Source organism: Theobroma cacao, chromosome 5 (assembly GCF_000208745.1).
Source record: "Theobroma cacao cultivar B97-61/B2 chromosome 5, Criollo_cocoa_genome_V2, whole genome shotgun sequence".
In the NCBI taxonomy this organism is placed as follows: domain Eukaryota; kingdom Viridiplantae; phylum Streptophyta; class Magnoliopsida; order Malvales; family Malvaceae; genus Theobroma; species Theobroma cacao.
In genome coordinates, this window is record NC_030854.1 from 1,718,293 (window position 1) to 1,746,204 (window position 27,912).

At 35.2% G+C, this 27,912-nt stretch overlaps 4 protein-coding genes across 9 annotated transcripts; 2 read left to right on the forward strand and 2 right to left on the reverse strand.

Moving 5' to 3' along the window:
* Positions 1,142 to 6,066, reverse strand: LOC18597744 (telomere repeat-binding protein 5). 3 transcript variants are annotated; one of them, XM_018121597.1, is made up of 11 exons: positions 5,853 to 6,066; positions 4,799 to 4,948; positions 4,314 to 4,713; positions 3,906 to 4,151; positions 3,486 to 3,677; positions 3,318 to 3,380; positions 3,137 to 3,216; positions 2,570 to 2,781; positions 2,053 to 2,367; positions 1,902 to 1,965; positions 1,142 to 1,443 (listed from the first exon to the last, which is right to left on the reverse strand). In XM_018121597.1, exons 2-11 carry the CDS (start codon positions 4,877 to 4,879, stop codon positions 1,300 to 1,302), a joined length of 1,797 nt encoding a protein of 598 aa, XP_017977086.1. In that variant the 5' UTR covers positions 4,880 to 4,948; positions 5,853 to 6,066; the 3' UTR covers positions 1,142 to 1,299. The 3 variants fall into 3 exon arrangements, with proteins under 3 accessions (XP_017977086.1, XP_007026999.2, XP_007027001.2); XM_007026937.2 differs by having other exon boundaries at positions 3,906 to 4,713; XM_007026939.2 differs by lacking the exon at positions 5,853 to 6,066 and having other exon boundaries at positions 3,906 to 4,708; positions 4,799 to 4,880.
* Positions 6,296 to 10,604, reverse strand: LOC18597745 (oxysterol-binding protein-related protein 3A). Its single transcript, XM_007026941.2, has 10 exons — positions 10,335 to 10,604; positions 9,912 to 10,005; positions 9,171 to 9,287; positions 9,000 to 9,072; positions 8,801 to 8,919; positions 8,538 to 8,659; positions 8,010 to 8,186; positions 7,620 to 7,764; positions 6,879 to 7,057; positions 6,296 to 6,749 (listed from the first exon to the last, which is right to left on the reverse strand). Exons 1-10 carry the CDS (start codon positions 10,430 to 10,432, stop codon positions 6,503 to 6,505), a joined length of 1,371 nt encoding a protein of 456 aa, XP_007027003.2. The 5' UTR covers positions 10,433 to 10,604; the 3' UTR covers positions 6,296 to 6,502.
* On the forward strand, positions 14,796 to 18,000 carry LOC18597746 (RHOMBOID-like protein 1). The gene is made up of 6 exons (XM_018120521.1): positions 14,796 to 15,347; positions 15,489 to 15,652; positions 16,411 to 16,574; positions 16,685 to 16,941; positions 17,257 to 17,383; positions 17,636 to 18,000. Exons 1-6 carry the CDS (start codon positions 15,031 to 15,033, stop codon positions 17,756 to 17,758), a joined length of 1,152 nt encoding a protein of 383 aa, XP_017976010.1. The 5' UTR covers positions 14,796 to 15,030; the 3' UTR covers positions 17,759 to 18,000.
* On the forward strand, positions 18,560 to 25,000 carry LOC18597747 (ribonuclease II, chloroplastic/mitochondrial). Of its 4 annotated transcripts, XM_018121926.1 has the most exons (17): positions 18,560 to 18,951; positions 19,466 to 19,625; positions 19,758 to 19,871; positions 19,961 to 20,038; positions 20,106 to 20,237; positions 20,404 to 20,625; positions 20,834 to 21,016; positions 21,267 to 21,329; positions 21,415 to 21,521; positions 21,596 to 21,745; positions 22,228 to 22,387; positions 22,513 to 22,908; positions 23,233 to 23,457; positions 23,592 to 23,797; positions 23,887 to 24,127; positions 24,448 to 24,616; positions 24,736 to 25,000. In XM_018121926.1, exons 1-14 carry the CDS (start codon positions 18,680 to 18,682, stop codon positions 23,715 to 23,717), a joined length of 2,388 nt encoding a protein of 795 aa, XP_017977415.1. In that variant the 5' UTR covers positions 18,560 to 18,679; the 3' UTR covers positions 23,718 to 23,797; positions 23,887 to 24,127; positions 24,448 to 24,616; positions 24,736 to 25,000. The 4 variants fall into 4 exon arrangements, with proteins under 4 accessions (XP_017977415.1, XP_017977414.1, XP_007027008.2 ...); XM_018121925.1 differs by having other exon boundaries at positions 24,448 to 25,000; XM_007026946.2 differs by having other exon boundaries at positions 23,894 to 24,127; positions 24,448 to 25,000.

Sequence of the window (27,912 nt, forward strand, 5' to 3'; positions counted from 1 at the left end):
TAAGAAAAACCTTGGACTGGCTGAGGACCAAAAGCAACTATGGCACTTTGCCCACTTTGTGGTTTGCATTATTATGTCCTCTAACTTTGAAAAGAAGAACAAAACATCTTCCTAATTTGGTTCAATACAAGAAAGAAAAAGCAGTCAGATTCAAAGTACTGAATATCATTGGAAGAAATTCTTTATTTGTTTCATTAGGTAAAGGGCCTTTGTGATAAACTCTTTTTGCCCAAGAAGCTAACATGCTCCCACCTCCACCAAATTGTAGAATTTCAAGTTAACACTTTTTTGGGTTTTTATATTCATTACCCAAAAGAAATGTTATCTTATTATGTAAGGATAAATGGTGTAGCCTTTCATTGTATGATAAGTATAGATCATGCACAGGAATCAGCATTATCAGAACAGAGAGTGTTTGCATTACCTTTTTCCTTTTTCTGTTGGTGGGCTGCAGATCCATCTTTTCCTTTCTTTGTTGAACTTTATGTAAAGCTTTTTCTGCTGTTGGAGAATATTTTGATTCTGGAGAATTGGAGAATCAAATAGTTTTATAAATTAAACCCCCACCTTCTGAAATTTCCATCATGCCCACTTCTTTGTTCAAACCAATCTGCAGCAGGCATTGTATGAAAGGAACACCCAGGTTTTCATAATAAATTGTTCTAAAGAATCATCATGTAGAGACAGATGATCACAAATTAAGAATCAGAACATTATTTGCAATGATGGGGCAGCCCATTGCCATGTGAGCTTCCCACTCAAGCTATCAATATTGCCATGAGTTACTTTTTTCTCAGGATTCTTTTATTCTCCAAGAGCAAAAGCTTTATTTCTACTTGGTCTTTATCAAGAAACACCAGGGTAGAGGCAGCTGCCAGAAATAAATTCATTCTGTTTTCACCCCAATGGCACTTTGTTCACATCATCATGTAACATCTATCCTGCAAGGCATCAGAATTTTAGTCTCATTTCCCACCGTAGTAAGCACCAGAATTGGATCTCTAGTTGGTCTTTATCCAAGAAGAAGACTGGGAAGAATGTTTTTAAGACGACAGAGAGAATTTCATGAATTCTTTCATGAAGATAATTTATTAATATTTCATGTTAGAACCAAATAAGGAAACAATGTCGGCAAATTAACTTAAAGCTATCTACAAGGAACCAAACTCTATCCAATGAAAGCAATTTGGTTGCAGATCACATTGAATGTGAGCATGCTACATAATTTTCATTTACAGAAATTTCATTACATCACAGATTTACAAGATTGAACAGAGACCTAGTAAAACCTCAGACAGCTTATTTGAGCTTTTGCTTGGCCTGGTGTCTAGACCAGTAGGCATGGGCAGCTAGGACCCTGTCTAAAAGCTCCTGTGGCACAGGTTCTCCCCTCCTTTGCTGAGGGGAGATTCTTGCTGTATGGACCAATGTCTTCCACTTATCCTGTACCATCCCCATAAAACATATAAATCGGTGCCAATCCTCTAACATAGATATACAACATTTAACAAATAGAGAATCTTAACCTAATGGAATAAGTTGTGGTTTAAAAAATCAAAACCTGGAAGAATGATGACGGAAGAAAACCTTGAAAGAACTAAACTTATATTTTACACAAAAAACACACTATTGATGTAAAGATATTCAGTAATGCATACAGAAGAGTAGAATTCCCATGTGTTCCAAGACTCCACCACAAAAGAGAGCCTAATCTATGGTGTAGTGAGCAGAGCAAGTGCAAACTAAGCACTATGGACAGTATAATAAAATGGCAATGAAGGTTAGATGTCAGTCAATTGAACCATCATGACAAGCATTATGGGCACAGTCATACAATTTAGTACACATCATGACAAGCATAAAATTCCAAACAGAAGCACAAACTAAAATGGATTATTCACCTTCAAATCCACATATGTACGATGTTTTGCATTGTCAAAAGCACCCAATTTGACATCACGCCACCTACAAAATTTGAAAGAAGCTAAGGATCCGGAGCACAGCAAGCCTGCAATCAAATATTCGTCAACAAAGGATAATCATAAAAGTAACCTTCCAGTTCCTAGTTTCTCAACTGCCTGAACCAATGCTTCTACTTCCGCAACAGAAAACGGTCTTCTAATGCGACGCTGGACAAACTCATGACACCCAGGTCTATGATGAAAGGGAACCACAGCCAATGCCTCCACACTAATTGCTGGGATTGACACCAGAGATTGGGAATTTGGAATAGTTCTATCAGCTGATATGTTGGAAAGACAGGAAACCAAGTGAAGGTCGCTTTGAGCACCACTGTTCCAACTTGTCAAAGGAGGAACAAGAGAGACACTAGAAGTCCCTGGTTCTGGAGTCAAAGATGTTGCATGCCTGGTTATAGAACATAATAACACAATTAAAAGATGACAGGAATAATTGACTTATTAAAAGTTTAGGCAAGAGAGAGAGAGAGAGAGAGAGAAGATGAGCCACAGAAGTGAAGACAAAATGACAAAAGGAGGGAGGAGGGGTGAAGATTGGGGACAAGCAAAAGGTCATCCTTCTTTTAAGCTTACATACACCAAACACTTACCTTGTTAGCCCCTGCTCTCCTGGGCCTGGAGGTGGTATAATTTGTGCATGTCTGGGCTCCAACGCAAATCCCAAATTACGATGCTTGTGATCTTGAGAAATACCAGTCTGAAATAGAGTTTTGCTGTCATCCCTAACCTTCTTTCCTTGAAGAAAGATACCAACATGTAAGCCATCTCCCAGTACAGTAGTTACTGCCTCCATGACTGTCCTCTACAAAAACCATTAGATGTTAATTATCAGCAACGTGCAAACATGGAACCAGTTTGCTTGACCTCTTACCCATGAAGATAAACAAAAGGTCTGATAAGGCCGTATGTTATTGCTTAAAATATCAAAGAGACAAGAGAACCATTTGTCTGATAAGAACAAGCATGTTATCTAATAACATGAATATGATTATGATCTTATGCTCCCATCCTAAGAAGATGCAAAGAATTATAGTTCAAAAAATATATTCGCTCTTTTTGTTACTCCATGGGATAAAACTTTTTACGTTAAAAGTTAGAAAGAAAAATAGAAGGGAAGCATGCTATGAAACAACAGCAACGAAGGCAGTGCTGCATACTTTCAGTGAACCAACAGTAGCAGTTGTAGGAATCTCAACGAAGAGCTCTGGAACCTTGAAGGATTTGATACGAAGCTTCACTGAACAAACCAAAAACAAGAAAGGAAGAAAAGTTAGAGCATGCCTGGATCATACAGCCATCAGTTTATGTACTAAAACATTACGTCAAAGGCCTTTATACCATTACGGTCTCTGGGTCCAGGTTGCGAATGTCGTCTTGCAACTGAGGATGCCACTCCAACAGCTGCATGTAAGAGCTTGGATTATTCAGCCAAAACTGAATAGATCCCTATATCCTAAGACCACAAAATAAAGAAAATTGAAAGCTGGCAGCAATGTTTTATTCCACCTGCAGTACAGTTGTCACAATTGCTTCTCTTGTCAGCAGAATTAAATTTGTCTTCAAACTGAAAGCCTCGATCAGGCACAGAGAATGGGAATTGATTAAACAACTTCCTTCTGTTGAAAGGAGAGATCCTCTGTGATCTTTGACGAGTATAACTAGTTCTCCCATTACGAAAAAATGATCTTCTTTTCCCATCTAGAAATATGATAAATTGGAAAATGTCATTTAATCAATTAGGTAGATTCATGATGCTAAAAGAACAAATACAGAAATGAAAGCCTACCATATCCAGTAACATGCGCAAGAACTTATTATTAGTTGCAAACTTCAGGGAATTCAATAGACCGTATCATGACATTACAATTGCATTCATACTACAAGAGCACAATCCAGTATTAATTAAACCACAGAATGGGCATATACCATTTTTAAAGGAAGCCCCACCATTCAAATTTGGAGATACTCTCCAATGTCTGCCTGCAGACAGGTTCTTAATTCTTTGATCTGCCACATCTGATGGCAGCCTAAAGGCCTTCACTGTGGTGGCAGCCTGAGTGCACCCAGTGTCATTCTCGTCATCATCTCTATCAACTGTCTCTATATTATCAGCATGCCCAGAAGGACGAAGAGTTATCCAGTCCTCGAACAATGATGCCTTTAACTTGCTTTCTGAACAGAATAAAGCATGAGGTTTACAGTCCATTTCCAACATATCAAAACTGCCTGTAACTGGAAGAGTTGCACTTTTAACACTTTGAATACTTGAAAGCTCAGCTCCTGCATCCTCTATTTGCCCTTCAGAAAATTCCCCAGATACAAGAGAAGAATTACCTATTTTAGCAGAAGGGCTTGCATTTCTATCATTGACATTGGCCAACTGATCAGCCAAACATAACTTCTCTGACTGATCGAAGCTCTTTATACTTGAACATGCTTTCAAATTAAACCGATCCTGGGAATGTGAAAACTTATTCAATGTATAGATTTGATGGTAACCTTGAATTAAGGTTTTCTCATCATGAGTTTCCTGAACAGAATGGTTGCACTTTGACAATTGCCCCTCATCCCGTTCCTTCAAAACAATATTTTTAGGAGTATTTTGCTGATCCTCTTCACAATTAGGAGGCACAAAAATTTTACTTTCCTGCAAGAGTTCACCAGCTACACTAGCCAAAATTTCAAATGCATGTTTCTGACTGTTCCCACCCTTCTTCCTAATTGGCACCCTACCCTAAAACCAGCAGTCAACAATGACAAATCAGAACAGTATTTTTAACACAAATAAATAAAAGCCCAAAATGGTAGCATTTCTTTACCCTTGCTGATCTAGAAGCTCGAGGAAACACAGGGACCTGGTAGCCACTGAAACCATAGTCCAATCTCGTCCCCGACACCATGTCTTAGGCATTCATTGAAAAATGAATTCATTAAGCAAAATTAACTGGCAGGCTTGAACAACATAGACACTGCAGCAAACAAACGTATTCAACAATCAGAAAGATTCAAGAATATGAAAACTAAAACCCACTACGCCCACTTCCTTACTTGAGAAAACTAGTTCACCATTTGCATAACATAGTTGGGAATAAAGTACATTCAGGCATAATATGCAGCAGTAATAAGTCATTAACTAATTCATATATTAACATAAAATCCGCCAGAAAAGGAAAAAAAAAAAACTTGGATTTAGAGTAAAGTTACAATGTTAGATTCAAAGAGTGGAACTTCATCAAGTTCAACAAGAGATTTTGTCAAACAAGAAAAGACAGAAACAGAGGCATGTAAAAAACAAGCAATGGCATCTCCTTCAACTATGAATGAGGCAATGCTTAACCTTATTTAGATCCACTGATTTCCACTCTATATAGAGCAATGGATATGGAACAAACAAAGTTTGAACTCCAGCAATTCCAAATCTTATTGATAAAGGAAGATCATAAGAAAAAAGACAATGATTTCTTGATGTTATACAAGTATAATGCAAGCAATCTACCAAATGGCCAGGAAATGGAAAAAATGATTTACAAGCCATAAACCTGAACACCACTGTTTCAACAATTCAACACCCCTCCAACAAAAAAACAAAAGTCAGACAGAAGAACACTTAACATTTAAGAAGGGTAGAGGAAAATGCACTTCACACCCTAAAACATGTTTCTCCAATCCCTGCAATTTCAGAAATCTGAACCAGGGAAATGAGGGACAAAAATTCCTTATTTTTTCCAAATTAAAAAGATGAAAAGGATTAAACCAAAACAAAAAAGGCAAAAAAAAAAAAAAACCTGACACGTTCCACATCCAAGAACAATGATAGTAGTAAAGAATAGTAAATCAAAAAATAATGTCAAAATATTAAAAAAAAAAAATAACCTTTCATAGATGGGTTTTTTGAGTTTGGTCCCTAATCAACATAAACCCCAGTGGAAAGTGGAAACCACACAAACCTACCAACTTTTTTTAATTTTTGGTTTAACCCTCTAGAAGAACTATTTGTATTACTTCTGGGCTTTTAACTGGAATAACCGGTGAGGAGAATCCATGAGTTTGCTGCTCACTGTAGTTCGAAGCAAAAAACAAAAACAAGTTGGACCTGTTCCTCCGTTTTGGTTGATCCACTCCTGTCTCTATCAGTTCTGAGCGGACACGTGGAAGCCTGTCGAGCCATTTCGGCTAATCTTATCTCATTCACATAAAATTTCGCTTATTTCTTTTTGCAGTAATTCTGGATAATTGTAAAATTGAAATGCTAAAGATCACCGATTCCAGCTTCCCTGTTTTTTTTCCTCTTTCTCTTATGGTACAAAAAGTCTTGCTGAATGGAACCAAAATCAATAACATAGTATAAAATGGATCAAAGGAATAAAATAAGAACAACAACAAAATTCTGGGGAAATTGTGAATAAAACCGAACTGAAAAACCATATTTAATTGTTCTAGACACTAGCCAATACAAAACCGAAGTGTAAAAGAAACAAAAAGTATATATTATACAGGCGACGCAATGATCGTATGATAGGCTTTTAGTTGGCAGCCAAATCTTCGTACTGCCACGGGTTGAACTCAATTGACCTAACGTCAATCTCTTCACCGCTGCTTGAGCTATCTATGGCGGCCCGGTGTTGGGTGTACTTGCCGTTGTACTGGTACACTTCCAAGTCACCCCATGGAGTGGTTGCGACTTCGTTGGTGACATCGAACCATTTGGGAGTGAACTTATGGCCCTTTTCCTCTCTGTTTTTCTTCTCAGCTCTCTGTCTTTCCTCCATACTAAACAACAAAGAAAGTTGGCATAATGGTTAAGACAGAAAAGAGAATGAAATAGACAAGTACCACTAAATAATGATAAGTGCACAAAGGTAAATATAAAATACAAAATCTAATTTGAGAGAGAGAGACCTGCTCTTTTCCAAACCAGCCTTAGTGAGATCGCCCTGCTCTAGGGCATATCTATCAGGACGTAAACGAGAATCAGATGCTAATAGCTTCTGGGGAGCAGTATCAAAGCTGTTAATCTTATGCGCAAAATATGTGTACTGGAATTTATCGTTCTTCGGAGCATCAGCAACTTTCCATGCCTGTGTAACAGCAACAACGGAGTGATTACAAGCAGTTCGGCATCAGGGATATAGCTTCTTTTGTTTGTTAGGAAACTTCAAAAAATTTACTAGCACAGCTAAGCATATCAGTCCTTGACTGCTTCAAACTTTTAATCAAAAGATTAATTATGTTAATCAAGAAAATGTTGTAAGAAACCCAGAAAACTCCAATATTCACCATGTGTAGCAGTTAATTTGCACCAGGTTTCGGTTGTTCATTGTTAGAAGTAGCACCTTTTATTTTGTACATGGAAAGCTATTGGAAAGGTATGATAATCTCACGCAGTAAGAGGAAAAAGTTTGTTTTTCATCATTTGAAGGCAAATTTGTTTCGAAAATTAAATTTAGTCACTTGAGGAAAGGCTCATCATGAATAATCTGCTTTCTGGTCAAGAGTCGCAAGTAAAAAAACGTAAGTTGGCATTGTTCTGCTAAAGGTTTGATGGGAAAGTAAATTCCAGAGTACAAGCATCAAGAAAACTAGGGGAGTGTTTATGGACGAATAAAAGATGCAAACAACTAAAGAATTAAAAGAACTAACCTCCTTTAGTTCAGTGCCCGGAAGTGGTTCCCCTTCACTGTCACAAGGTTGATAACTCATGGACTCATTCCATTTCCCAGTCATCAATATCTTCGGTTCCTCAGCAGCATTATATACATATCCATCAATCTCATACCGACCAGCCCTGTGAACAACCAAGATCCAAAGTTAAATTATATTTCGTTAACATATGGTACAAATTGACAGATGAAACTAATAGCTAACTGCTAATATTAAACCTTATCAAGTGAAAATCTTTCATAGCCTTGATGAGCTTTTTTCTTATTTCCTTTTATCTTCAAAGGAGTGAAAGAGCAAAATGCCTGGCAGCTAATGCCTACAGATTAAGCCAAAGAAAATCAACAGTACTTTCTGAGAATAAAACCATACCCAAACCAACCGCATGGTTGAAAATACAGTACAGCTTTGTCCCCTGTTGTCAGGTTTGTCATGACCATCTCCCCTGGTGAATCAACCCAAGTTCGTCCAAAAATTAAGTTGTTAACTTTTGTGGGAGGAGGCACCAAATCAAGAACTACACCATCTCTCTTGAGGGTCACACGGGTCCTGCACATAAAATTATTTCAGAATCTATGCAAGGGTACAATCTGCAAACTTTAAAAACATGCTAAATCACAAGAACTCACACATTAAAAAACCCTGCTTTATTTTTTACACCATATTAAACAACTACAAGTAGAAAATTCTAGCAGCAAAAATAATAAAACTGCAAGAAGAAAAGTTTGCATAACCAAAATGAGAAATTATTATAAATTTTGACAAAATCTGGAGATTAATTCCAGTTCTACTAGCTTATAAAAGATGCTAATGATGTAGATGACGGTGAAATTGAAAGAAAACAAAAAGAATAATAAGCCTCTTGTTATGACATTAGTTATGAAAGAGAGCACGTTGTACCTTCCAAGCGGATAGATATCAATTGAGTTTCCCAAAAATTTGGTTTTAACTTTTGAAGATATATCATAAATAAAATGCTCATTTTCAGCATGACCAGCACTCATTGGGGGGTGATGACTAACCTGAAAGGGACAAAATGTCAAATAAGGCTTTTAAAATAGCAGCCATTTAGAAAAATTATACAAAAACAATGTCAGAAACAATAACCCATAGAATCAAAGTGAAAGGAAAAATAAACCAAGACTTAGGTCTAAAAAACCCACCTGCTCAGCTATAAAAGTAATGCCGCCATGATTAACCATTTCATAAGTTTCACCAAGTATAGGATTAAATGGTTTCCAGGTACGTTGGTAGGCATAGTAGACAGATATAGCCCATGATGCTGCAATTAGCTACGATGAGTCCATCTTATCAAACACACAAAGAGACAAGGAGAAAAAGAGAAGTTCAAAGAATTCTTACTGGTGTACACCATTCGCATGTAAGGATCCTCACATTCATCAGCTAGATCTAGCAGGTAGGAGTATTCCATCAACTGTCACGGACAATGAGATCGATAAATTCCCACAAACAGAAAAGAACCAAATACAGCAATATCTTTACAGCAATGAAGTTTGATATGTAAACACAAACCTCAACCATTTTCTGCAACATTGACATTGGCTCAAAGATAAGAACTGGAAGTGTCACCATTGATGTGACATCAGATCCTATATACTTTTGCATCATTTTCCAGTAACTGTCCCTCTCCTGTTAAACAAGAGAAAGTGGTGTGCACATGCACATACAAATTAATATACCACTAATCTTATCATTTGAACCCAGATAACATGGTCTTGCATAGAAAATCTTATCATGTAGTATGTGAAAGAAAACTTCAGCATTCGCAAGGCGAGATATTCATTTCTAAACTAAATGTTAAGTATGCTAAATTTCAAAAAAAAAATGTTTAAGTATGCTAGTCTATTAGTAGCCGGCAGCCAAACTCAGCTTCTTTTCCTAAGGGTCGCATCCTGAGAGACATTCAAGTTCTAAATAACATATAAACAGAGCAAGTAGCCTGTACCCAAGGTCTTATATCCATTACCTACTGATAAAAAATGTTTCATATGTTCCAATACAATCAGTTCAACCCTGTTAGCCTACGTTTTCTTTTACATCAGTAGCAATGTAAAGATCAATGTTACTACCATATAACCCTGCCAAGTGATAAAGTAATTACACCTACTTAAGATTTAAATGACATTACTAGTACTGCATTGTTCAATTGGAAACATCATGATACAAATGCATAAGACAGGACTAATGACTGAGGTAACGGTTTTTGTTCCTTTTTCTTCAATTCATACAAAAAACGCAGACAATTAAGCATACCTCCTGTTTCCACCTTCCTCTCCTTGCTTCCTCTTCGGCATCTTCTGTCCCGCCTTCTGGATTAACAACTTCCAGCCCTTCATATCCCAATAAACTGTATATACATATAAAAGAAAACACCGTGAATTCTCAATTGAATTAAAACCTTTTTTTTAACACATTTAGTTTAGTTCATCCAACTAAATCCTCTAAGCAGCTTTAACAAAATCATAGATCTGATACATCGATTCCTTTCTAAACCATAATTATCGTGCAATCAGTAATCAAAACAATAAATTCAGAAATGAACCAAAAGGAATATCCACGTCGAGATCGAAGCAATCAACTTTCATTTCAAAAAATAAAACATAGATCCAAGAAAAGGGAAATTGGACAAAAACAATAAATTAAAGGATAAAAAAATTAGAGGATAGATCTTAATACCCGTTTACTGATTTAGTCATGGCGCTACCAAAATTAGACAAACTGTTCGCGATCGAAGAAAAGAAACCACCGCTTTGTTTCGGATCATTCGGCGCCATCTCTGTAAATTACTTTTGAAGAACAAAAAATAAATCGAAGCTCGTCTTGTTTTGAAGCGAAACTCGAAAGAGAAGAAGAGGTTCTAATAAGAGAGATGAATTTTTAATATTTAAGATTTGTTTATGACAAAATTATGGGAATATTTGTAATATACTTTTTTAATGATAGGAAACAGCGAAGACGAGCACATATGCTGGTTGGCGGTTCTTTGTTTTGAAGTCAAAATTGGAGGATTTTTTTCCTCGTGAGTTTCGCCACGTGTTGATTGGATAACGAGTGAGGCGGGCTTTCGAAGAAGGTTACGCCCGGAGTGCACCTGGTACGAACCACGGTTCCTTATCAGGCAAGGCTGAAGGGTTCCTGTGGCTTGTCCGTGTCCGCTCATATGGCTCTTTCGTTCCCCTTTGCCCGCGTTAAGAAAATGAAATGGACAAAAGTAGCTTTGGAGTTTGCCACTTTGATTATTGCCAGCGGCGGCAAAGACTCTTTTTCTAGAGCTTGGACCTTTCAAGGTTATAATTATAAAAGTATAAGGTCAGTTGAATTATCTTTAATTATGTCATCAACTTTGAATTATTGATAATTCATCAATAACGTTAATAATAACAATATTTTGAAATATATGCGTTTTTTAATGGAATTCCTATATTCAATTATTTTTTTAATTATACATAATCAAACTTTTTATTTTTTATTTTATTAAATTAAATCATTATTTTATAAAAAAAACATATAATATATTATTTTTAATTACAACAGTTACTTTTTATATATATAAAATTTAACGTAACATATTGCTTAATCAAAATAAAAGTTGATGACATAAAATTAAATTTCTTGTGATGTGCGTGACATGACAAAGCTAAAATATAAAACTTTTAACGCTAGTTGAATATCTCTAATTACATCATCAGCTATGAATTATTGATAATTCTAATGGTATAATAATGAGGTTGTCTCAATTGAAATTTAATTATAAAGGACTTTGATTGAAATGTCGTACTAACATCATAATTTAGTTTGGTGTAAATCTAAGCAACTTAATTTTTTTTATCTAAAGCATTTGTTTTTTTAATTAATTTTGTTTGATTAACTAAACAATTTTCAACACCGAAAAATTTAATACTGAATTTTCGGTTTGGAAAAAATTATTATTTAATTTTTTACTGTAAAAATTATTTGATAATCTGTTGTAATTTTATTCATTAATAAGATGTCAAATTTTGATTAATAGATAGTGTATGATTTCAATACATATAAATTTTTAATATAAATATTTTCATAAAAAAAGAAATATAAATAGATCGTAGGCTTGGGCTTTTGGGACTTCCGAATGTGACACAAAACTTTGAACCTTTGGGCTTTGTTATTAGGCAAAAAAAAAGACTGGGTTTTCTTCGATTCTATGGGCTTGTGGAGTTTAAAGGCAAGCCTAGAGTGGGCTTGCTTTTTACCATCCTATATTTTCACTTTTATCACAATGGCATTAATGGCAATAAGTAAATAAGTATTTTTTAAATAAGATTATAAATATTTTATAAACGTATTTGGATAGAGTACGAGTAATAATTTTAAGGTATATATTACATAGACCTAATTAAAGGTGAACTTTTTAAGATCTATTTTTATTTTATATTATTTTTAATGGATGTATTATTTATAATTGATAAGTTGTCTACATATAAAATTTACTTTAAATTTTTTAATTTAATTTTAACTAAAAAAATAAATAAAAATGATTAATTTTATTTTTTATTATTGAATTCGACTCAAATCAAATTTACATATTTATCCATATTATGTTTAATTAAATAAATAAATTTAAGTTTTAATTATGATATTATTAATCGAGCTTAGATACACTTTAAATATTAAATATTAGACTAAATGTTTAATTTATGATCAAAACTTTTGAGTTTTTGTCAATTTAGAGCCAAACGTTTCAATTATAATAATTAAAAGTCAAATATTTTCGATTCTTTACAATTAAGAGTTAAGATGAGGATATATTGTGCATGTAAGACACATGCATAACATGAACAACATATGCATAACATGAACGTTGAATTTGAAGTGTAAAATACAAAATGATAGTTTTGTCATAAAATCTTTTTTATTAAGTCAAAACATTTCAAATTATGGTATAGAGTGCAATAACTAATTTTTTTAATATAACATATAATAATTAAATCTTCAACATGGCATATAACATTAACATTTTTTAATATGACGTATAATAATTAAATTTTTAATATAATATATAATAATTAAATTTTCAACATGATATGTAACTATATTTTTCAATATAACTGTATTTTTAACATGATATGTAATAACTATATTTTCAACGTAATTTTTTGTGATTGTAACACACACTCTATTCATCTATTAACTTAACTTTTAATTATGAAAAATCAAAAATATTTAATCCTTAATTATTACAATTAAAACATTTGATCCTGAATTAAAAAATTTTCATAAATTTAATCCCAAGTTAAACATTTAACCTAAATATTATAATCAGATTAGGATACAAGTGCTCTACATGTTACCATCCCTACCCTTTAGTTAACAGCTAAAAAAAGAAATGATTTTCAGTCGGCTGCGTCTGCCTAGTTGCCTTTTCCTTTGTCTGAGACCATTGAATTCTTTTCTCTCCGGGACTGGAAGCGGCCCGTGTTCATTTGTTTTGTTTCATCCGTATAGCTGTATCTCCATCTTACAAGCATTTCCACTAAAAAACACGTGGCCCAACATAGCCTGTCTTTCTCTACTTGTATACTTTGGCCGATGGCCATAACCGATTTGCTTAAATACAATCATTTTCTGTTGGCAAGAAATGTTTGCTTAAACAAATTGCCGCCTTGACTTGTAAAGAAAACGTAATCCTTGAAAGATTTAACCCCCCCCAAATACCTCAATGAAACGTACATTGGATGAATTTGGCCGGAAAGCAACACTAAAATACTTGAGAAGATTGCTTCTTTTTAGCATCCAACCCTTCGATTCTTCACATGCCTGCTGCCTAGTTGAACGTGGCACAAATGGTAGTATATTATGATAGTATTATACATATAGGAAAATTATTTAATACGAAATTTAAGTGTATAAAGCTTTTTAAAATTCTTTTAAAAAAAATTATATTTAGAATTACATATCAAATCAATAAATCAAAAAATTTTCTCTCATGTAAGATTAATACATTGTGACTAGAGCGATAGAGTGTGTTTATATTTCATATACCTTTTTGTGATTTTAAATTTTTTATATAATATTTAAAAAAATCTAATTTATTAAAAAAAATTTAAAAAAATTTGTATTCTTTTATTAGGTTCAATAAAGTCTTTACATTTTTATTTTAAATCAAATAAGCCTTTAATGATTAATGATTGATTAATTATTATTAGTTAAAATATCAATTATCATTATTAGTTAAAATGTGAAAAATGTTAAACGATCATGTTATCATGTTAAATTAACATGTTACATCATCATCATCAATCATAATATACAAGCATACCATATCATTATCAATTATAATATATTAGTATATTATGTCAACACCATATAATATAAAATGACAAATAGCATTTTAACTGCGTTAATTATTAATTATAAAATTTAAAAGTTTATTTGACTCAAAATAAAAATACAAAAGCTTATTTGATTTAAAATAAAAATACAAAGTCTTAATTGAACATAATAAAAATATAAAGATTTATTTAAATATTTTCAAATAATTTAGAGTTCTTTTAAATGTTATATCATTTTTTTTTACATGTACATAACTTTTGTACAAAAGTTATGCTATTAATTTTTTCCAATAAAATTATGAAAATACCTTCAATTCAATTCAATTTATTTATTTAGGTGCACTGGGTAAAATTAATAACTTAATCTCTCTATGATATTAATTGAAATAAAAAAATTTGGATATGAAAAAAAAATTAAAACCACCAAAAGCGTAAATAGAATTTATCCATTAATATATCATCTTTCTTGAATTTAGTAAAAATAATGAATTAAATAAAAATTTAAATCACCTTAACAGACCTCTATAAATATTAATTAATGGGATCTTTACCTTAATAATTGTTTTAATAATTAGTGGTGGTACATTATAGCACTCAATCGAGTCATCACCCACGCCTTTTTGACTCTGCATGAATTTGACGACTAGTTCAAGCTAATGAAACTTTTAATAAATCCACTTCCAATTTTCTATTTGTCTGGGGACTTTAATTTATCCTTCTTAATTACTCCACTAAATAATTTTTTTATTCACTCATGTATTTATTTCTTTTTAATATTGGAGTAGGTGTACAGTTAGACTTGCCGCGATGTTTTTCATTGAATACTTAATAAAAAAATTAATTAATTACATTTTTCATGACATATTCTTCGTGTATTTGGAAGGTGTCTGAGTCCTGTTCAATCCGAGCAGCCAAATTTGGTGGTCGTTGACGAACTGCCCAAATCCTTTGGCGTTCTCTTTCTGTCACGTTTTTTTTCTTTTGACTAATTTAGCTGAACCACTTTGTCTGAATGTTAAAAGCTGATCCGGATTTGACCAATCTTTCTCAAGTTTTCAGCTTCCATGGCTACGGACCCTTCACCGCAGATCCCAACGAGGGCCAGTTCAAGGAGGTCCAGCAACTTGATACACCCAGTTGATGTAGAAACGCCACCTGTTAGGACTCCAAGTCCGATCGTTTACAGAGAAATCAAGCATTTCAAGAAATGGGTACCTTGGTTGATTCCTGCTTTCGTGGTTGCCAACACTGTCATGCTCATCATCACCATGTACGTGAATAATTGTCCCAAGAATTCTGTTTCTTGCATTGCTGATTTCTTAGGCCGGTTCTCCTTTCAACCCTTTAAGGAGAATCCTCTTCTGGGTCCTTCTTCCGCCACGTAAGTCACTCATTTCTTTGCTATTTTCTTTCTTTCTTTGTTTCAATTGATATATTTTTGCTTGAGTAATTGTATGTTTTTGTGTGTGTGTGTGTATATATATATATATTAAGGTGGTGAATATATGTTTGTTGGTTTTAGGCTGCAGAAGATGGGGGCTCTTGATGTAAAGAAAGTGGTTGATGGACACCAGGGATGGCGTCTCATCACTTGCAATTGGTTACATGGAGGGGTTTTTCATTTGCTGGCAAACATGTTGAGTCTTTTAGTTATCGGAATCCGGCTTGAGAGAGAATTTGGATTCAGTATGTGCTTTAATCCATAGTTCATGCTCTTTATAATGGAATAACGACTACGGATTAGCTCTGAAATTTTTGCCTTGATTTTGATGAATAGAGTTTCCAAGTTTGTAGAATCCTCTGAACTTCCATACTATACTGCTGTTTTTATGACATTGTTTATGTGTTGTAGCTATTTTCTTAGATCAATTTATGCATGTCTGTGATATTTTTGTATCCTGCTGTGCTATGGACCAGACCGCCTTATGAATTGCTATATAAAGCCACACCTGCCTTGTCTTTGACTCCTTTTATTCCTGTTTCTCCATGTGTTTTATTCTCTAGTTGTCCACATCAGTACTGAAGGCAATCCAATCAATCCAAAACTGTATTTGTACCAAACATATCCTTTAGTCTCTTTGATAGTCGTTTGAAGGATTTTAATCCCTCATTAGATCACTTTGTTTCAAATTCTTCTTTAGTTTATGTCGCATCTGTCATAAGCTTCAAATTCAAGCAAACTTTTTGCTGGAGGGCACGAATGGCATCAAAGTTAAGCATTTTCTGCATGTCGTTTTTGATACATAAGCATAATGCAGTAGCATTCAGGTTATGGTATTTTGTTGAGACCATTGATTTACAGAAAAGTTTTTGTTGTGCCATTTGTTAATTTGGCAAGACTAATTAATTTGGCAAGACTAATTAATTATCTTGTCTGCCGAATTACGATACGTTTACTAATTTACCCTAAACCCCTGCTTGATTCTTGTGTGATTCTGTTGCAGTACGGATTGGACTGCTCTATATAATCTCTGGATTTGGTGGGAGTTTGCTGTCTGCTCTTTTCATCCAGTCAAATATCTCTGTTGGTGCCTCTGGTGCACTTTTTGGGTTACTTGGAGCCATGCTTTCTGAACTCATTACTAATTGGACAATCTATGCTAATAAGGTTCTTCATTACTCAATCATTAATTGAATTACAGACATCCAATAGTGAGACTCTGGTAAGTTATACTTGTTATTGGGCTGAAATGCCTTCAATTTTGTGTGCTTTTGCAGGTGGCAGCATTTGTGACTCTTCTGGTTATCATTGCCATCAATTTAGCAGTAGGAATCCTACCACATGTTGACAACTTTGCCCATATTGGAGGATTTCTCACCGGTTTCCTTCTTGGTTTTGTCTTTCTCATCCGCCCCCAGTTTGGATGGGTTAGTCAAAGATATGCTCCTCCTGGATATTCAAGCTCAGCTAAACCTAAATTCAAGACGTATCAGTGCTTTTTGTGGATCGTTTCTTTGATTCTTTTAATTGTGGGGTAAGCAGATAAACCATTTTGTTTTTTCGATGATCTGTCTTTCTTACTAAATTGCAGTTAAAAAATGTTGGAAAAGAGAGAAAAGAAAAAATGGAGGAACTTAAGAACATGAAAACAATTTTATTGAATTGTAACACGATGAACTATGTTGTTCACTACTACCATGCCTATAGACTTGCTTTTCTATATATCATGTTCAGGGCTTCACCTTACCTTCTTCTCATTTTATCTCTGGACATGATGCTTCTGTTTGTACATAACTAACACGGTGAATTTTGACTTCTGTTTTCACTTAAACCGATGCTACTTTTGCAGTTTGACTCTTGGCCTGGTTATGCTCCTTCGCGGAGTGGATGCAAATGATCATTGTTCTTGGTGTCATTACTTGTCTTGTGTCCCTACTTCAAGATGGAGCTGCAATACAGAGCCTGCGTACTGCTCGGTAACTGAAACCAACCCTTTTTCTCATTTTCCCTTGCTCTCTCTTCATGCTTTAAAACATGTCAATCCGTGACTCCCTCATTCCCTGTGCAATATTGCATTAGATTTGGTTCAAGGAAGAGCACAACATAATCTTCAGACTCATGCAAGCATTGTTTTACTTCTGGTGGAAATCAGTTTCTGATTGCCATAATGTTTACACATTGGTATTGTATGTATGAATTTAATGTGTGCAACTGTACTACTATTGCAGTCCACCCAACTAGGCAGCCAGGTAAATGTAACGTGCTCCACCAACGGAAAGACCACCACGTACTTTATGCCAAGCGCAAGCAGTTCTCAGATCCAGAGTCTTTGTTCTCAGCAGTGCAGCTGATTTATATTGGCAAGAGATGGAACTTGGCATGGATCATCACTTTCATGTACAAAACTTTATCAGTGCGAACTTGTTTCAGAGCCATTCTTTTTATATGTTTATAGTAATACATTTTATCTTCCTATGATGCATTGTTCTGTTAATCGACCTTCAGCCTGGTGCTAACGATTGATTTGATTGATTTACTATCATTTACTATAATTTAGAACTGAGTGGGACAACTTACGGTCCTCTTTTATTGATATTTTTGTTATTTATTTTTTTCATAAAAAATAATAATAAATAATAACAAATAGCAAAAATATCAATCAAAGAAAATCTAAATAATATTCGTGAAAATACAAGTTATTCTATTAAGCCGGTGTCAGTGTGAAAGTTACCCTAATCCAGATGCGATGGAGAGATAACTTCACTTAAAATTAATCATAATTAACCAAGAGTTTAGTAACATATTTTAAATAGTATTATCTCGAGTTACGATAACTTAAATTTTCGATTTACAATTTTTTAATCATTGATGATTAACTAATGTTACTAACAAAAAGACTATTAAATCTTATATGTTCGTAAAATTTAATATCTAAATATTCAAACATTTGATTAACTGATAAATATGGATATAAGCATATTCAACATGTTCTATTTTTTTACTTGTCAATCCCCAAATCTTCAAAGGGCCCTTAGAGTCCATAGTGTACTTGGACTCAGCGTTCTTTAGCCACGGGTAAAGCAGCCGACCCGGCCCATATAGCTCCGGGTCATTATGGCGACAAAATGACATCCGCATCGCCACACAGCTTTATCGCCATATGCAAAAGCGAACAAAGCAGAAACAAGCTCGCTTTTCGTCTTGGAAAAGAAAATCCTCCCTTCACCACATGAACCATAAATTTCTCCTTTACTAAAGCAAAAGCCAAACAGATGATGGCGGTTCGCGCCGTCAACGGCGGTTCTTTGTTTCGTTCCGCCGCATCACCTCCTCTCCTGGCGTTCTGGTGCGGTTTCCGCCACTTCAGCTCCTTACCATTTCGCCGAAACTCCGAATTAGGGCTTCGGTTTCCTATTTTCTGTTGCGAGAATCAGTTTCTAGGATATGGCGTTGGTCGTTCGTGTTCGGCTTATAGTCTCGTCGATTGCGTCATGGAAGAGCTAGCGGCTTCGCGCCAACGCAGAAGAGTTCGCGCCAATGTCAAGTAATGTTCACCAAACACTCTTTTGAATTTCGTTTCTTATTTGCATTTTATTCGTGCAAAATTATATTTGATTAAAATTGAATAAGTAATCAAAACGTAATACGTATTAAATATAATCTTTTCATACAAAAAGTAAAATCATGCATTTTGTTTTTCACGAGATTTAAATTTCTACTTTTAATTATTCAAAAATTACTACTACTCCATTTGGACTTCTTGCTCAAAGCAAAAAGTTAAAATAGCAGCCGAACAGATTCGATTTATATTGCTATTGTTAATCCTAATTGTTTACGAAACTTAATATGCTTGAGGCTTGAGCTAATATTAGTTACTGCTGGTTGAAATTAAAGAAATGTAACGATTTAGTAGTAAATTACATGTTTTTTGTTTCTTCAACGGTTTAGCAGGTTCTTAACATCTTTTCTGCTATTTAATCAAGAATTTGAATATCACTCACGTGTTGGATTTAGAGTTATTGCTGAAGCTTGAATATGGTAATTAATTTTCTCATCAGGGTGAGGATAACGAGTACTGGTGAGCTTCTTGAAGATAAGCTTGTAAACCGAGAATTGGAAAAGGGATTGCTGCTGGAGTTTAAGAAGGATTCTGATAGGATATTGCTGGGAGTTGCTCAGAGACCCGATGGCAAGAAGAATTGGATGGTGTACGATCAGGTTCTAGTAGAAACAACTCATGCGGCATGTTGAATAGGTTGCTAGGTGTTAGCACTTATGTTTTCTTACATGGATGTTTAGAATTTTCAGATTTTTGAGCTGATGTTACTTTTTGTTTTTCTTGTAATACAGAATGGTTTCACATCATCCATCAAACCGCAACAAATTACATATATTGTTCCAGGTGTAGAAAATTTTGATCAGACAGATATCTCAAAATTTCTCCAAAAAGCTGAGGAAAACTTGGTTAGTTCAGCTTGTTTTATTGACTATAAACAGCAAAATTTTGTGGTTTTCTTCTGTGGTTGATTTTGTTACATAAGTTTTTGGTCCAGGACCCAACATTACTTGAGATTGCTTGGGTTGAGCTTCTTGAAAAGAACAAGTCAGTGACAGCAGAAGAATTAGCAGAGGTAGTTTATTTTCCTGGTGACGTTGTGGACCTGTCTGCTTGATTAATGATCCGAGTTTACTCTGCAGATGATTTTTGGTAGTGCGGAGCCTCTTGAGAGCTACTGTGCCCATCTTTTGTTGTCAAAAGATGAAGTATACTTTGCTGTGCAGGAGACAAAAGGTTATTGTTCCATTTATGTACCTCGACCAACAAGACAGGTAAATTCAATAAATAGTTTTTTCCAAATTGTCGATTAAGTGTGGTAGAAGCACTTTTTTGCCCAAAAAAAAGTGGGGTGGAAGAGCTTCTATATGCAAGTCAGACTGGTGAGAAGAGTGATATTTAGTACTCTTATATATTCCTTTTATTGATTTCCATATCTAGGTGGAAGAGCTTTTACACAAGAAGCTTGCCAAGGAGGCTGCTGAGAAAGAACTTCAGGACTTTGTACAATTGCTTGTGTCTGCTAAAGCAAAGCCTGCACATGCTAAACCTTCCAAATCCTTATGGATGATGGATGAGAAAATCCGGAACAAAATTGAGTCTCTTGAAGCATATGCCATTGATGATTGCAAAAGTGATGAACAAAAGAGAACTGCAGGAATGGTAGTTTGTCTGACTTGACTGAGTTTTTTCTAATGTGATCTAAGAATGGCTTTAATAACGAGCTGATCAAAATGAACTTGCTACCTTAAAATCCTAGTTTTTAGTTTGAAGAGAAAAAAATCTAATGATATTTTTTTTATGTTTTCATTTGTATAAATCACATGGTTAATTTCACACTGGCTGATTAATATATTTTTATTCTTGTCAGATCCTTAAGACAATGGGACTTACAAAAACAGTGTCCTCAGCACTAAACCTCCTCATAAACATTGGTTATTTTCCTGTGCATGTCAATCTGGATCTGTTAAAGTTCAACATTCGTACAAACCATTCTGATGAGATTATAGCTGCTGCAGAAAGTCTTTTGTCAGAGTCATATGACCCTGATGAGGTAATTTCTATCCTCCTCCATCTCTACTGAAAGGTTTCATTTTCATTTTATTTGAAAAGCATGCAGCCTTAGATACCTACAAGTCAAAATCAGCTCTCTGTCCAATCTGAAATGTTTCTTGCAGTTTATCTGACTAAGTCTCTGCATGTTAAAAGTGAACCATTGAAGAATTTGATTTTGATTGTTATTTTATATCATTCTTTCCAAAATCCTCGTGATCATGTGTTACCTTAGTTTTCTTTGTGTTTAGGTGAACAGAAAGGATCTTACTGATTTGAAGGTTTATGCTATTGATGTTGATGATGCTGATGAGGTAATTTACACTTCTAGTTTTATTACCTCAATTTTATTTCCTTTTATATGTCAACTTCTATTCTTTAATTCCTTGTTATTTGTAGCTTGATGATGCCTTAAGTGCAACAAGGTTACAAGATGGCCGGATTAGAGTATGGATACATGCTGCAGATCCAACCAGATATGTTCAACCTGGGAGCATGGTAGACAGGTATCTTTTGAAATGGTGGAGTGCAGATTATAGCAATTTGCCATTGTCATTTTTATATTCTTAATTATGTCTAGGGAAGCATTGAGAAGAGGAACCTCTGTTTTCTTGGCCACTGGCACTTATCCTATGTTTCCTGAGAAACTTGCCATGGAGGGAATGAGTTTGAAACAAGGAGAACTTTGCAATGCTGTTAGCATATCTGTTGTCCTGCACTCTGATGGCAGGTAAAGTGTGAACTTATTATGTGTGTTTCCTGTTAAAAGAAAGGTTTTTGCTATGTGCTATATTCATACATGAATTACATTTAAGGGTAGTGCAGCAGCATATTAGGTTTTTTAGGCCATAAGACTGACTCAGAAATGTTATGGCTTATGGTAAAGTATTTTAATCTTTATAATGAGTCTGGATGTCCTAATAAGTTCTTTTTGTGCTTCCGCAGGACTTTGAATGGAGTCGATAGTATTTGTAATTATTTGAGTGAATCTATTCTTAACTATTGTTGTCATTAAGAGCATTTCTTAGGAACCGAAAACAATACTCATTCTCATTTCTTTTCTGGTCTTTATATTTGTGCCTTTACACTGATATGTTCGCATGTGCATTGATTGCTTACATTTTGGACATAATAGACTGTTCTCATTCTCGTTAGCTTCATTAGACGTTATTTAATTAATGAAGACCATCTGACATGTCTGTGGTACTAAAGCATTGCAGAGTATTCAGTTCAAAACTCAATCATTAAACCAACTTATATGCTGACCTATGAGAGTGCAACTGAGCTGCTTTATTTGAACCTGGAAGAGGAGGCTGAATTGAAGATGCTATCTGAGGCAGCCGCTCTAAGGTTAATATGGCGTCGCCAACAGGTTGGACTGTACTTTATTATCATTTTAATTGCCAAGTGTTTAGTCTTGTTCTATCTTTATGTTTATAAGACAGGCTTGTTCTGCATTTATGCCTTAATACTCCTTTATCATCATGCATTTTGCAGGGTGCAATTGATACATCAACTCTAGAAACACGCATTAAAGTGGTTAACCCTGAGGATCCAGAACCATCAATTAATCTTTATGTTGAAAACCAGGCAGACCCTGCAATGCAACTTGTTTCTGAGATGATGATACTCTGTGGAGAAGTTGTAGCCACTTTTGGCTCTGCCAATAACCTTCCTTTACCCTATAGAGGACAGCCTCAGTCAAATATTGATGTATCTGCATTTTCACATCTTCCTGAAGGACCAGTTCGAAGCTCTGCCATTGTTAGAATAATGCGTGCAGCTGAAATTGATTTCAGGAAGCCTATTCGTCATGGGGTTCTGGGAGTTCCTGGTTATGTTCAGTTTACATCACCCATTCGTAGATATTTGGATCTTCTTGCTCATTATCAGGTGTTTTCTCTACTCTTGTTGATACACATTGATATAAATACTCTTTACTATAGATGTTTCTATCAGGGATGATTGCTGTATGTTGCTAACACTGTCCATGGGCACAGTAACTTCTATGTTTATTGATGTGTGTTGCCATTAATCTTATTCTTAGTTTGTTTTTTTTTTTTTAATTATTATTATTTTTTATTATTGTTATTGCTATCATCATTGTGTTACAAGTCTAGATGTTATGGTACTGATATCAACATATTCTGATGCAAAAAAGATACTTGATCTTATGCTGTTTAAAAATGCCTGTAACATTTTGATTTTCCTATCTAGGTGAAGGCATTTCTTAGAGGTGAATCTCCTCCTTTTTCAGCTGGTCAGCTAGAAGGGATGGCATCAATAGTAAATATGCAAGTTAGATTAGTCAGGAGGCTCTCCGGCAGCAGTCTCCGGTATTGGATAATAGAGTTTCTGAGAAGGCAGCCAAGAGAGAAAAAATATCGAGCTTTGATCCTTAGATTCATCAAGGACAGGGTTGCAGCCCTGTTACTAGTTGAGGCAAGATTGTTTAATAGTTACTTTGCTATCAATTCTTCCAAGATGCTAACTATTATGTTATATTTGGAATGGAAGAGCTGTGATTATCATCTTGCATTAGTATTACTTTTTGAGTCAACCATTCAATGTTGCAGGTAGGACTTCAGGCATCTGCATGGGTATCCATAGGAGCACAGGTAGGAGATGAAGTAGAAGTTCAAGTGGAAGAAGCTCATCCACGTGATGACGTTCTTTCGCTTAAGGAGGTTATCAGAAACTGAAGTGATTCTATTGAAGGAACTTAGTAGCTATCACTGTAGGGACATTTTATTATCTCAACATACATGCTGTTTGTATACCGGTAAGCATTCTTTCTGAACAGATGGCAACAAATGTCATTATTTCCCTGGTGATTAACATAATTACATGAACTGACTAAATTCTCTTTAGTTTGCAGCTAATTCATTTATTGGAAGAAGTTCCCTTAGCAAGAGGCAATGCATCCAAACTTGTGTAACTTCTGAAAGTAATCCCGAATAGATCACGTTCAGATTGTTCAGAAGACATCTTTATGAGTGTCAGCCGGCTTTCATAAGTTCCCTTACCAATATGCATTCTGTTATCAATCTATGTTATTCGCGCAACAGCGCTTCACAATTTTGAAATGGGGCAAGTGAAAAATGTTGTAAAGGTATATGCTTATATGCTTCATTGCTTCATTATTTATTTGTATGGCCAGTGGCATCCGGGTTGTGGAGGTGTCGGTCAATGTTTGGATAAAGATAGTAGATCCTGCATATATCTCGATATATTGTTTGTGGTTGATTTAGCTAGCAACATGGTTCATTACTTATCAGTATCATTTTGCTGATCCCCAAGTATCAGTCTAGCAAAATGTAAGGATAAAAGCACATGTTGCACTTAATAATATGTCATGACATACCTTGTTTTTTCACTTGGAGTTTGGAAAAAGCACGGTATATAAACTGACAATGTAATTTGCTCTGCCAGAAATCTCTAGGCAAGGACGGAATGCATTCCATAAAAGATCGTGGAATTCATTTTTCGCAGACTTACCTTTTCTTTGATGAGAAAGGAAAGGACGCATGAAGTAAACAAGTCGTAGGGAGGTTAAAAAGGGTTGTCCGTCCAACAAAAACTAGGCTGGGAAACGCTCAAGGTAAGGATAGTTGGTGGAATGGTGGTTGAGTATATTAGCTAGTGCTCGGTATACATGTATGCATGTAACAATGGTATGTTAATATAAAAAAATTACTGTATATCTGACGTAATAAACAGTTACCGAATGGGGCAAGAGGAATCCACAGCAACGAGGGTTTACCTCCGTGCACAGAAACTTCAAAGGAGCGACGGGTGAGTCAACAGTCAGAATTGGCCTACTGTTACACTAAACATAGATTAGGGAATTCAATATGCCCACGATTTTCATTTACTCACTCTCACAAGTCGCTGCTTTCAAACTCTGGGGAGTGTTTCACATGATTCAAAGCTTTCATTAAATTTGCACCCGACAGCGACTCGATCAGTTTAGGGTTTTGTTCAATGTTCAACGTCACGCTTGAAGGGCACGTGGTTCGTGTGCTGGCACTAATGTTTCAGCCATCAGTGAGTGTGTGTATGCTAGATCAACCCTTTCTTAAACTTGAACCCACTGAGCCAGTGCCCACCGAATACAATACGCTGTACCCAAGGTTTCCCTCTTCTCTGTGGCTAACTACTTTCGAGCTCTCTAGGGGCAGCTTGGTTGCTGTGGGTGGTAGTTGATCCTCTCGAGTAGGCGAAAAACAGTGGCCTCAAGAACTGAGATTAAACTAGGGTAGGATGAGGAGCAGGAGAGTAAAAATAGGACAGGAAAAGCTGTTGGGTGTCCTGTTACAGACTTCAATTCTCAACTACAAACAACTGGTTAAACAGTAACAGGGGTAATAGCTCCATTTTCCTGGAAAATTTTGGAGAAAAATTCTCTCATCTTCCTTCTATATCGATTGAACTCAGCGTCCCAATCAACTGTCTTATTGTCTACTCTCTGCACAACATGTTTAAGTGCATGTTCATAAATTTACATCAAGACCGTGACCTGCAAATTTTTTACACAAACATGGCCATTTGTCCTCTAAAACAGTGCCATAAATAACCACGCCATGAAAAAATGCCTTCCCCCTTGATTGCGATATCACGATATCACCCTGTTTGCTGTCTGCTTCCGAATAAACTCTGGAGTCCGTAGATATGGAAGAAAAATGCTTTTGTCTCGCAAATTGAATTACTGCACTGAACTAACACTTTTTCCCCATCTGAGAATTGAGACAGGGGCCAGGCCTTCCCAGATGGACTTGCACATATATGTTGGAAGGTGAAGAACTAGTGGCAGCAATGTTTTTCTGTACCAGCTGGGTCTTCACGTTATAAAAATGTTGGGTCTCCTTCTGATATCTTCGAACCATGATTAGTTTTTCCTATTGGGATGGGTTAAGCTAGCTTCTTGCATTAGTGTCCAATTGGGTTTTAAGTAAATTTGTAAGACCCTAGCCATTAAAGAACCTCTGTATTAGGCCAAGCAGCAAGCCTTGGCATAGGGCTTCGAAAATAAAGAATGTTGGACCCTGGAATCTTTGAGATATCCAAGAGTTCTGTTGATAACTGAAATGAGGTATAGGGTAGCTCCATAGCACACAAGTTGCAAGAAGTTATCAACAAGGAAAACTATCCGTATGTTGACAGCAAAAATGTTTTTTCACTGAATTGGGGGACCATGGGAGTTCCAATGAGTGCACCAGTGATTCCTTTTTGTGATGGTTTCAGATGGTAGGATTCTAATATCTTAGTGCAGATGGAAATACTGCAATTTTCTGTGACTTTGTGGCTTGATGACAAGTTATGAGGATATATTGAGAATACTGGCCACAAGAATAGAAAAATAAAATAAAAAAAACAACAATGGGATGATTCCCAAATGGAGGAGAGGCATCAAGTCTTGACTTCTAGCATGAATCCTGCCAATGGAATATCAAATGGAAACATCCCATAATCCACATGTAAGATTTAGTAACATGAAGCAGTTTCAGTGAGAAAGCAACATGAAAGGTCAAGAAAATTGTGCGCCTCAACATATCCAAGGAGCTATCTAGTTGGGGCAAATTTATTACTACTAATAAATTCATCAGAAAATTGGGTTTTCTGAATTGTATAAATGTCCTGAATTTACCTGTAAAAAGATCAAAAAACATGAAATTGCCGTTAATCTGATCTGTAATATCATGTTGCATGCAAGGGGAAGCTAATCTGAGCTATAAGCTAAACCAACAATATAACTGTATGCTCAAAGATTGGTGGTCCAAGCCCTGGCCATGCTATATTTTCGAGTGATTAGAACATTAAATGTGATGATTAAATACAGTTGAATTTTGATGGAACTGATCCTAAAAAGATTATATCAGATAATGTGTGCTTACAGTGATAAACGTGTTTTGGAAAATGGGCAAGGCAGTGTGGTTTTTTGGGTGGGGTGGCAGTGGACCCAAAAGCCCATGAGAATGGAGGAATTCAAGTGGGAAAGGATGCAGAGAAGAAGGGGAGATCCACATGGACGTAGAAACGTAAAACAAGTCTCTCCTGTGTGTGATGGAGGTGCATTGTCCCCCTTTGATAAGGATGCACCCACATGGCTGTGCCCAGATTTTGTGTCAGCCCCATGCACCTTTGCTCCTCCTTCTCTTGACACCTTCTATCTCAGTCTCTGTCATGGAAGAGTGCAGCTGATCCTCATTATAAACCTTTGCTATGATAATAAGCTGGTTAAATGCTTGATTTATAATTTTTACCCTTGTCAAAATTTTCATTTCAGGATTCAACTTAATTTTATTATTGGCAGCGTATCCGCTTCCGCGTCCTAGTTTGAATCATAATAATAATAAATTGAATTCTGAAATGAAAATTTTGACAACCATTAAATCTTAAAACTGAGTATTTAACTTAATAATCGAGGTTTAATTAGCATATTCATGCTAATCGTGTTAAAACGAGTATTTTAACGTAACAATCAAGGTTCAAACAAAACAACATAGACTATTTGAAACAGACAAAAGAGAATATCAAATATAAGTTCTTGATCTGCCAAAAATTATTTGGGCAAACCTTGCATTTGAATGATCTAAGTCTTCTAGATTCAATGCTTTTATTTGTATATAATATTTATTGGTAGGTGTGAGCAAGATATGGGGTACCATGTAGTACATTCATAAGGGAATTATATTAAATTAAATTATATTACTCTATATTTTTTCCAATAAAATAAGTCTAATAAGCCAATTCTACATTAAACCTAATACATAGAAAATTATAATCAATTTAGAAACCTAAAGTCAACAGGGGAAATTAATTAAGCATTTACATTAATAGAACAAATGCATGTTACTATAGTCCATGGATTAAATGTTTATTAAAAATAAAAAAAAA

What these genes read in the sequence shown, in the direction of transcription:
- LOC18597745 (XM_007026941.2), bottom strand. Translation starts at nt 10,432, where the DNA reads ATGGCGCCGAATGATCCGAAACAAAGCGGTGGTTTCTTTTCTTCGATC. An exon ending in TTACTTTTATAGCTGAGCAG is followed by an intron (nt 8,660 to 8,800) that starts GTGGGTTTTTTA and finishes TGTCCCTTTCAG; the next exon opens with GTTAGTCATCACCCCCCAAT. An exon ending in CGGGCACTGAACTAAAGGAG is followed by an intron (nt 7,058 to 7,619) that starts GTTAGTTCTTTT and finishes GCTGTTACACAG; the next exon opens with GCATGGAAAGTTGCTGATGC.
- LOC18597747 (XM_018121925.1), top strand. Translation starts at nt 18,680, where the DNA reads ATGATGGCGGTTCGCGCCGTCAACGGCGGTTCTTTGTTTCGTTCCGCC. An exon ending in AAAAGAGAACTGCAGGAATG is followed by an intron (nt 20,626 to 20,833) that starts GTAGTTTGTCTG and finishes TATTCTTGTCAG; the next exon opens with ATCCTTAAGACAATGGGACT. An exon ending in GTCCTGCACTCTGATGGCAG is followed by an intron (nt 21,746 to 22,227) that starts GTAAAGTGTGAA and finishes GTGGTACTAAAG; the next exon opens with CATTGCAGAGTATTCAGTTC.
- LOC18597746 (XM_018120521.1), top strand. Translation starts at nt 15,031, where the DNA reads ATGGCTACGGACCCTTCACCGCAGATCCCAACGAGGGCCAGTTCAAGG. An exon ending in CTGGGTCCTTCTTCCGCCAC is followed by an intron (nt 15,348 to 15,488) that starts GTAAGTCACTCA and finishes TGTTGGTTTTAG; the next exon opens with GCTGCAGAAGATGGGGGCTC. An exon ending in TGAGAGAGAATTTGGATTCA is followed by an intron (nt 15,653 to 16,410) that starts GTATGTGCTTTA and finishes ATTCTGTTGCAG; the next exon opens with TACGGATTGGACTGCTCTAT.
- LOC18597744 (XM_007026937.2), bottom strand. Translation starts at nt 4,879, where the DNA reads ATGGTGTCGGGGACGAGATTGGACTATGGTTTCAGTGGCTACCAGGTC. An exon ending in GAGCTTCTAGATCAGCAAGG is followed by an intron (nt 4,714 to 4,798) that starts GTAAAGAAATGC and finishes TGCTGGTTTTAG; the next exon opens with GGTAGGGTGCCAATTAGGAA. An exon ending in GTACATATGTGGATTTGAAG is followed by an intron (nt 1,444 to 1,901) that starts GTGAATAATCCA and finishes GGGATGGTACAG; the next exon opens with GATAAGTGGAAGACATTGGT.